This window comes from Solanum tuberosum, unplaced genomic scaffold (assembly GCF_000226075.1).
Source record: "Solanum tuberosum cultivar DM 1-3 516 R44 unplaced genomic scaffold, SolTub_3.0 scf00055, whole genome shotgun sequence".
Classification (NCBI taxonomy): Eukaryota; Viridiplantae; Streptophyta; class Magnoliopsida; order Solanales; family Solanaceae; genus Solanum; species Solanum tuberosum.
Window position 1 is genome coordinate 537,849 of NW_006238981.1, and position 9,472 is coordinate 547,320.

General features: G+C 35.0%; 2 protein-coding genes across 3 annotated transcripts; both read right to left on the reverse strand.

Annotated features, from left to right (window-relative positions):
• Positions 1–357: 357 nt before the first annotated feature.
• Positions 358–2,980, reverse strand: LOC102597711 (heme-binding protein 2-like). Its single transcript, XM_006344368.2, has 2 exons — positions 2,699–2,980; positions 358–983 (listed from the first exon to the last, which is right to left on the reverse strand). The coding sequence occupies exons 1-2, from the start codon at positions 2,914–2,916 to the stop codon at positions 530–532; spliced, it is 672 nt and encodes a 223-aa protein (XP_006344430.1). The 5' UTR covers positions 2,917–2,980; the 3' UTR covers positions 358–529.
• A 964-nt stretch (positions 2,981–3,944) lies between these two features.
• Positions 3,945–8,145, reverse strand: LOC102598031 (motile sperm domain-containing protein 2). Of its 2 annotated transcripts, XM_006344369.2 has the most exons (6): positions 7,908–8,145; positions 7,056–7,208; positions 6,354–6,500; positions 5,365–5,517; positions 4,896–5,018; positions 3,945–4,318 (listed from the first exon to the last, which is right to left on the reverse strand). In XM_006344369.2, the coding sequence occupies exons 1-6, from the start codon at positions 8,040–8,042 to the stop codon at positions 4,241–4,243; spliced, it is 789 nt and encodes a 262-aa protein (XP_006344431.1). In that variant the 5' UTR covers positions 8,043–8,145; the 3' UTR covers positions 3,945–4,240. The 2 variants fall into 2 exon arrangements, with proteins under 2 accessions (XP_006344431.1, XP_006344432.1); XM_006344370.2 differs by lacking the exon at positions 5,365–5,517.
• Between the last annotated feature and the right edge of the window lie 1,327 nt (positions 8,146–9,472).

Sequence of the window (9,472 nt, forward strand, 5' to 3'; positions counted from 1 at the left end):
TAGTGGCATGGAAACTACTTGTTATTTGTTGCAACGAAGATCCAATTGACTTGTAATACAAACTTATGGTTAGTTTTGATAGTTTTTAAAACTTATGGGTATAAATCATATTTTCTAAAAAGTGAAATATATTTCACAAATACTATGGCCAAACACATGGTGAAATTTCACCCAAATAATATTTGGAAATCTATGGCCAAACGCTAGCTAGAAAAAACTAGTATTTGAGAATTTGGGATATTTGCCAAATAATGGCAAATTGTATGGACAAACACTATTTGCCAAATTTTCCCCCAAATATTATTTGGGAAATCTATGGCCCGGATCATTGTAAATGGTGTACAAGAATACCACGCATGGTAATGTCAAAAGTTCTTTATCAAGGGAATTACAGAATTAATCACACTTCCATAAAATCCCAAATTTACAGAACATGAGCATGGTAATATGTGTACATAAGAAGCAACCATTCATGCCTCTCTGGAGATGTACAACAACGATCCAAGAAGCTTCAAGCTCACACTCATAATCAGTATGCAGCAATTGGATTGGATTCGCAACCATTTGCTCGAGATCCAGTGACATCCACCCACACTTCATTGACACGCCCAATGATCCGGAAGGGAGAATTATACTGCGCTATAGAGTAAGCATATTCACTCGTAGAAGCAGTGGTGTTTGCCCATGGAGATCTACTCAAGCTCAGAGCCAGTTTCTCAGCTTCTTTAACAATGTTGCTATCTCTTGCAAATCCGGAAAACTTCCTAACAGCAATGCAATGGCTGGTCCATGGATCAGGTTGAAGGTTCAGCTCCGGAAGGGGAAGAGGTGGATCAGCTTGGAACTTATCAGGCAAGTAGAATTTAACAAAGTATGCCGATGAGTGAAGAGGACCAGCTCCTGGGACAATGCTAGTCAAAACTGGCTTTGTCATATAGATACGAGAAAAGTTTAAATTTGCACCTTGGATGAACTGAAACAATCTGTACGACAATGAGCAAACATATAAGAAATTCAAATGTGAGCTTTCAGTTCATCTACACATGAACTCTGTTTATACCAGAGCCACTAGCAAATTCAGATAAAGTGGGATAGCAGCAGTTGGTCGTAAGACAACATAAAAATAGTGAAATTATGATAGATTCTCTGAATACTATGTTTGTGCCTACGTTTTCATCTACACACAAACAACCTGAATCAATACAAAGGATTTATATGGCTGATCCAACCCAATTGAGATTGAGGCTTAGCTGATTGATTTATATATAAGACAGAGACATGGAAAATTTCTTGTGCATTGGTCTGTTCAACTGTATTTGTTCATACTTGCAACCAAAACTGAGTTAAATTTACTAAAAGAACATCTCCGAATCTTCACACACACCACTAGCAGAGCCACAAACCTACCTCTGCTAGCATTTAATAGAAGCCTATGTAACTGGTAAGCCAAGAATCTCAGTAGCATAAAACATTAAGCAACTGGTTCAGACTTCAGAATGACACATCTGACAATTAATAATGACTAACCATCTAAAGTCGTCTGTCGCCACAAAAGACCATGATTAAAGTCCCAACCTCATACATAACTATATGACTTAACAGACCCTGGCTAAATCTCCAATTGTGAAAACTACCATCCATTATTGTTATATATAAGGTAGAAATAGATGTAGCAACCTGATCGTTCGAGAAACAGAAGAAAGAGCATAGAACACAGTTGACAGTGAGTTAGAAAAGAATCTAAGATTCAAATAAACTTTAAAAGACTTTAGTACTCTATAAAGGTGCTTAATCCATGAATAAATCTGTCCAGTACCTCTTGCACTAAGACTCTCTAGCATATTAAATTATACTAAGACTCTTTAGCATATTAGACCTAAGCATGATTTTTGGTTTGATAACCGGTGTTTGAGCCAGTTGTGTCCAGACCAGCTTGGACCCACCTCAACTAATTCCACGAATACATGCTACCTCCATTCGAGCCAGTGTCCAGACCAGCTTGTGCACACTTCAACTAATTCCATGGATATGTAAAGATATGGCACTTGGGCCTAACTCAACCTCAAAAGCTAGCTCATGAGGGGAGGTTTGTCCAAGTCCATATAAGGAGACCAAATTCCCATTCCTTTACCGATGTGGGACTTCTTAACAGGATACCCACCTACACAGATCTGGTAACTCTATCAATCAAGGTTTGAACATATGGAAAGAAATCACCTAGTATTTTTGCCTCCAATATGCACAACAGAAAGATCCAGAATTTGAGACTTTCTATACCAAAAATATGAAGCCCGATGAAGGTAGTCTCACTTGATTTGAACATGAGACTTGATGGTTCTCGATTGACTAATTAACCACTAGGCTGCATCCTTGGGTGCTAGAAGGAAGCTTGATATTGACAGAAAAATGTGTTCTTGATTATATATTTCCATTTTGATAGATGCAAATCCCACAGAAATTGTTTTTCCTCCGATGGACACTTCCAAACTTGTAAGCAGCTTATTTATAACGAAAGTGCAAGTCCATAAGAAAAATGGGGGTGATAACTTAGGAAAACGCTTATAATATTAGAGATCAAATTGGGGATCACCAATAAGTTAGAAGCTACAAAAAAAAACATCAACTCCAATTTCGAAAAGCTATGGGTAACTCCAATCCAAAAACAGTAAACAAACGGAAAAAATGAGGAAAAGGGTACCTGTGAAAACCATTTCTGGTGGCTTTTTCGAAGGAGATTTCGTTGACGGGTGCTGCCATCCATACCGATTCCCTGTAATGTCTGATTTCAAAATCTGATTCTGAGTGCACTATTTTGTACTGTGGCGATTCGATTGCTTTGCACAATTTTGTTGAACACGCAATTGTTATCACCAAAAGAATTACCATTAAAGCATTCTTCAAGCTTGACTTTGCCATTTCCTCACAACAGTGACGAACTGATAATATTTTATGACTTGTTTGAGGAAACTTCACTAACGCCCCCTAATTAAAATTTATTTGCTAAATCACTAGGTTTCACAACTTGTGTATTTATGACTTAGCCCCTAAAGCTTTACATTTCGTCATTATTCTACTGCAATTTTCATCAAACAGTACCTTGATGCACTTTGCTCCTTCAAATGATCGTTTTTGTACAATTTGAGTGTCTTCGTGCAATTATTAATAAAAAAACATTAAACAATATACAGTTTAATAATTTGTACTCCATTGATTTCAATTTAAGTGTTTCATTTTTTTCTTTTTTAGTTTGTTTTAAAATATAATGGTTCTTTCAATATTTTGCTAACTACTCTCAATAGTGACGTGACGTAAATTATCTAAAATCATAAGATTCAAAACACGTTTTGATACATTATACATATTTTAGTTTTAAAATTACAACATTGAAAAGATTGTTTCACTACCTTTTTTGTTTTGTTCTTTTATGTATTAAATATAAAAAACAAGAGAAGTGAAGTTTTGGGAGATAACTTTTCATACTATACTGTACACCATTTTGTTTCATAAAGGAGCATCATCTCTAGATGCCCTTGAGAGGTAAGATGAATATTCCCTTCTCATCAGAAAATGAGTTGTATTGCCTATATTCTCATTTCTCAAACCTTGAGGAAGTGATATCAGATTCTGAAGTTTCTGTGAATAAGTAGAGAAATTGGTGTCAAGCCAAAGCATATGGAGTAAAAACAAAAAAATTGCCTAACAGAGTGAAAATAGTTTTGCTTAGTTGCAAATGACACAAAGTACCTTGCCTTAAAATGTCATTGCAGTAATCTTTTCCCCTTGTGATAACCGAGAAACTCGGTTTCCAAACTCGGTGGATAATGGACTCTCGCCTCTACCCTTCTCAACTTCAATAGCAAACTTGGTTCATAGCAGAATTCTGGGGCTACTACAGATCTTGCCCTGTACAAGCTTTAGTATTGAAAAGAGCCTTGTGAGCATCATAACAGTAACTTTTAAGGTGATCTTTATTGTATATGAATCAAGCCAAGTATACATTGTATGAGCTTTTTTTTTATACATCATTGATGTTGTAAATGATCCTAACCTCTAACACAGGGATGTAGGAAAGATTGTCTCCCGTTCATTTAAATTTGAAACGACTAGAATACAATTTTCATTAGTCCTTTCCAACATTGGGCTTGCCATTGTTATCTTGGACAAAGCTTCTATGTATCAAGTACCAGTCTTTCTGTTTTTCCCATATATCAAAGCATTGGTGTAACAAGTGCTCCTGTCTTCATTTTCTAAAGCTAGCTGGGAGTGTGTCTTCTGTAAAATACTCCTCCCTGACCTCCTTCGCCGAGCAAAATCTCACCTTTGAAATTGCAAATACAAGCGTAAGACGATAACGTATCAAAGCAGCTGAAACAATATACGGAGTAACTATTTTTGTTCTTTCAAGATAAAATGAATATTATGTAATCAGAATTTGAGACAACCACTTCTTATGTTGTCCAATATATTAATGGCAAAGCATAAAAGGTTTGAATGACATAAATAACTAATGGAATGAAAGTTATGAGAAACTAAAGACTATTGCATCAAAGGTGCCAAATCATATCGATATTTCATGCTTGCTTTAGCTTAGAGGCTCACTGTATAATGGGTAAAAGCAGACATAAAAAGTGAGGTTACAGGCAGTAAATATACTATCTCAGTGTGTCTGTCTAAACTCAGGCATTAGTAGCAACCATGAAAAACTGATTCTAAGGGGAAATAACTTCAAAACCTTGTCTAATTCTTCAAATAAAATTACAATAAACTATGTTTGCTATAAACTGAGAATATAAGTCTAGCATTTGAATGTACTATTATAACTCGAACAGAAAAAATACATGTGAGAAGTCGGCAAACAGTTAACTCCTTAACTAATACAGCATCAAAATTCTTACCAATGAAGCATATTGCTTGAGCATGGGTTTGACAAGCTGCCACAGTGGTTTGAACACAAAAGGAGCATCAACAAAAAGAACCTGACTCAATCGTCTCGGATAATAGTAGTAGAATACATCAAACTGTGTCAGAATGAATAAAAGGAACTCAGCATGCAATTTTAAACTGTTCAAGTTCTGATGAAAACTTCTAAATGCTATATGCTAAAATACAAGAAAATACCATGAGGAACACCATTAAATTTCTCACACTAAAGTTTCAAGCATAATTTCTCATGATGTATCAGCATCATGAAAGTTTAGTTTATCTTGACAAAGGTGATACAACAAGTATTGTATCAGCATAGTTTAGTCACAAAAGAAAAAAGAATAGAAGATAGAAAACTTTACGACTTAAATCATCCTAAACTAAGACAAGGAGAGATAGACCATTCAAAAAATGTAAAAGAGCAATTACAAAGGACAGTACCAAAAAAGTAAGGAACTTAAGATCTGCATTCTGTGTTCCAAACCCTCTCAGATCAAATATACCAAGTATATCTTGTTTACCAGTGGGAAGTCTGCTCAATGACTTCTCAATTAGAAAGACGCATAACTTCTCATCTTCATCAGGATCCTGCTTCTGTGGTAGCAAATTTTAGTGTACAGGTTAGAACAGATAAACAGGATCTACACGCTAAACTTTGTTTCATAAGAAATCTCCAGTTCCCAACATTCTATTGCTTTTCCACCCAAAATTACAAGTTTTGAGGAACACTTTTATTTCCTTAAGAAACTATATTAGAAGGTTTGATTTATATTTCCAATTAATACAATTGGAAGCATTCTGAAAAATAGTACTCCCTCCGTCCCATTTTATGTGGCAACATTTCCTTTTTTGGTCAGTCCCAAAAAGAATGTCACTTTCCTTATATGGTAAGTATTTAAAGGTGCAATTCCTCTTTTACCCTTGTTGGTCCCACTTAATCTTAAAATAATACTCCAATACATTTATGAAGAGAGAGAAAAGTGAGTGTACTTTTTAAAAGGCAATTTGGTAAACATTTCAAAGTCTTCATTTATTTTTTAAACTCCGTGCCCGGTCAAATGTTGCCACATAAAATGGGACGGAGGGAGTACTTCAATAAATATAAAGAATTAGATCTAGCTAAGGGTCAAAATTCAGAAGTTTCATGATAGCAAAATCCACTCATGCATGAAATAACTAGGAGAAAGTACAAATGCATGTTCCATTATTTACATCAGTAACACTTCAATTTCACTCATTTTAGCTTAAAAAATAAAACAAAATCTTCAAGCTTTTACTTAAAAAATGGAATCAGGCACATATGACTTAAGAAATTCTGATTAGTCAAATTAGAGGTGGGTTCAAAGTTTGGTTCTCTGAATGAAAAGCAAATGGTACAGCCTTCTGGTGTTACTAGACTAGTTTTAAGATAAGCTGGGTCACATTGTTACCTGAGGAAAATGCTTTGATGCGTCCACTATCAAGACTGGTCTTCCGTTGACATCAAAATTGTCATGCACATATGCTTTTCCAGTTTCAGCACTACTTTTAACTGATTCTTCTGACAAGTCTGATACTCCAAAATCATGACGCCATCTCTGAAAGTTTGGGAGATACATCATCATAAGTGTCCCTTCTTACCCTTGAAGCTTACAGTAACTATTATAGCATTGCAAATATTCAACTCGGATGCAGCTTTTAAGTAATTTCATGATAATTGAAATGAAGGATTGACACAGCGAAACAAGTCAACTGGCCGGAAAGAGGAACAATATTCCCATTCTTCTCATAACCATGAGGTAATGGAATGTTTGTAGTAATCTAAGGCTCTTCTTAGCAATACAGTGCCCCATGTTTTATTAAGCCACTTCATGAGAACTGGATTAAATTCTTTTGACACAGTATGAAAAAGACAAATCGAAAGGCAGAGAAAGAATAAGTCCATTCTCTCCACCTTCAGAAACCATATGAAAGGAGGAAAAGTAAATCAGAGAACAGTAAAAAGAAAAAGATAGTGAAGGCCTTATGGGTGCAGATATGATGCTTTGCTAATCCACATGAGAGAAGCTATATGCTATTCCTTCCAATAAACAAGTCAGAGCATGGCAGTCAAATTAGTGTGATGATTCTAGTAACATAAACAATATAATTACAATGGCTTTATGCAGCTTGGAAACAGCATCATCAACTGAGAATTTGCGATCCTTCAAGAACCATAGAATCATCTCCTCGTCATCTCTTCCATTTCTTCCAACAGGGAGATCTGTATATTCCCTTTCAAGTCTCTCCTTTACATCCAGCACTAACTGCAAAGTATAAATGTGGGACCATCAGATTTTATCACAGCATTGTTTGTGTGAGAAGTGGATGTATGGTCAGTCTCATGAGATGGAATTTAGCAAACAGATTGTCTAGTATTCAACTAAGAATTTTTATTTTAAAAAGGGGGGTTTTATCCCATATTCCAGTCAAATTCAGTAGATCATGATCAGAGTTTCCCTAATCTCCTTGAACTGAGTTGTGGGGAATCCATAATGTTTCATGGAGTCGCAAAGTTTGGTTACACAGTCAGAATGACCTTATGGATTGAAATTACTTCATATCAATTTTCCACAAATTTCATGAAAAATAAAATAGTTCAAGAGCACACTATAATATCAAATGATTTCGAAGACAATAGAAAACTGAAAATCATTGCATAGAAAAATCAATCACTTCAGTTAGAAGCTGATGAAACAATAAAGGCAAAGATTTGTCCTGCAGGCACTCAAGCATACCTAACAATTTTCAGTAGATAGTTAATTGAAGAACTAACAGAGATGCCAAGCTAAAATCTATGCAGTCCAAACATCACTCCTTTCTATTCAACAACTGCAAAAACCTAATAGATTTGAGTTAGGAATTCTACTCCAAAACATAATATTTGATTTACTGGGTTTGTCTAATTTTAAACACAAATTCCTGAATTGAAGTATCAAAGTTAGTGGTTGGGAGACTAGTTACACCTTTTGCGATTTCTGAGGGTCCATATTGAGGCAATTCCGAATACGTAAGGTGCTATATCCAGTGGCAACAAGCGGTGTAGCTTTCACAAGATGATGACCTAGTAATGGAGGTCTAAGAACCAACTGGAATGACATTTCCTCAACTTCTCTTTAAATTCCCCCTTCTTCTTCTACAGAGAAGAAAGAACATAGTAAGAGACAAAGTTATATGTATGATGGCGGGTAAGGTGCCACCTATTCTGGCTCACCCATCTTTCACATGTGATTTTTGTATTTACTCAATTATGATAGTACTCCTTGCGTTTCATAAAGAATGATCTGGTTTAACTTGACACATAGTTTAAGTAAATAAAGAAGACTTTTGAATCTTGTGGTCCTAAATTAAAGTTATGTCAAATGTACAAAATTTCCCTTAAGCTTGTGATCTTAAACATGCCACGTGGAAAGCAAAAAGTAAAATGTTACCAAAAAAGGTAAGAGGTCATTCTTTTTGAAACTGACTAAAAAGGAAAGGAGGTCATTCTTTGTGAAACGGAGGGAGTATTATTTAGGGAAAAGGCACAAATTATACCGAAAAGAGTTACATGCTTAAATTATCATGATGACCTATTACACACATCTGCTATTTAAAAGTGAATTTATTTACCCCTTAAAGCTGACATGGCAAAATAATAATAATTAAAAAAAAACCATGCGCGTCAGATAATTATTAAAGTAAAAAAATAAATTAAAGATTAAAATATTTCTTAAACCCCACCCCACATCTCTTCTTCTTCACACCCCACCCTCCTCATCCTCTTCACACCCCCATTAAGCTTAAAATAAACCAATAACAAGAAACAACCAAGAAATATATTACTTCAAAAAGAAGTTAAATTTTGAGAGGTTTCAATCGGTGGGGCTTTGGCTGACGTTTTTGAGTATTGAGTGATCGATTGAAAATGGGAAGAAACTTATTTTTCTATTATCTTTATTTTTTAAGAAATCTCGAGGAAGAACATGGAAAAATAACAAGAATGTATGCCCAAATGAAAAATCTGAAAAATATTTACAACTACAAGCAGCAACAAATAACAATGAAAGCTTAGTTTCCATGGCCAATCAATGGAAGAAACCGAAATAACCTTCTTGTGGGTACATTTTGGAATGAAAGAATTCTTTCACTCCAGAATCAACTCCAGATTGCGGGCAATTTCCTTGGTGGTCATTGCTAAAAGTTTCTTCTTTACCATTTTGCAATGAAGAAGATAGAATTATTAGAGAATTTTAATAATTAACTAGGAATTAATTAGTAGTAAAATATAATTAATAATATAGAAGTTAAGTAATAAAGAAAAGAAAGTAAAAAAAATATTAAAAAATACAATTTATGACATGGCGTTGACGTAGAGCTGATGTGGCAGCGAGTGTAATACACCACATAATATGAGAGTGGTGTTGCACATAGCATGGTGGTATTAAATTCACTTTTAAGTAGTAAAGGTGTGTAATAGGTCATCATGACAGTTGCAACATGTAAGTGACTTCTCGAGACAAGTTTAAGGGGAATTTATGCCTTTTCCCTA

Bases quoted from the DNA above. Each gene is read 5' to 3' on its own strand.
- LOC102598031 (XM_006344369.2), bottom strand. From the start codon at position 8,042: ATGTCATTCCAGTTGGTTCTTAGACCTCCATTACTAGGTCATCATCTT. The intron at 5,019-5,364 runs GTACTGTCCTTT...ATTCTGACACAG, and splicing joins TTAAGTTCCTTACTTTTTTG to TTTGATGTATTCTACTACTA. The intron at 4,319-4,895 runs GTAAGAATTTTG...GCAATTTCAAAG, and splicing joins TCAAGCAATATGCTTCATTG to GTGAGATTTTGCTCGGCGAA.
- LOC102597711 (XM_006344368.2), bottom strand. From the start codon at position 2,916: ATGGCAAAGTCAAGCTTGAAGAATGCTTTAATGGTAATTCTTTTGGTG. The intron at 984-2,698 runs GTACCCTTTTCC...ATTGTCGTACAG, and splicing joins ACCAGAAATGGTTTTCACAG to ATTGTTTCAGTTCATCCAAG.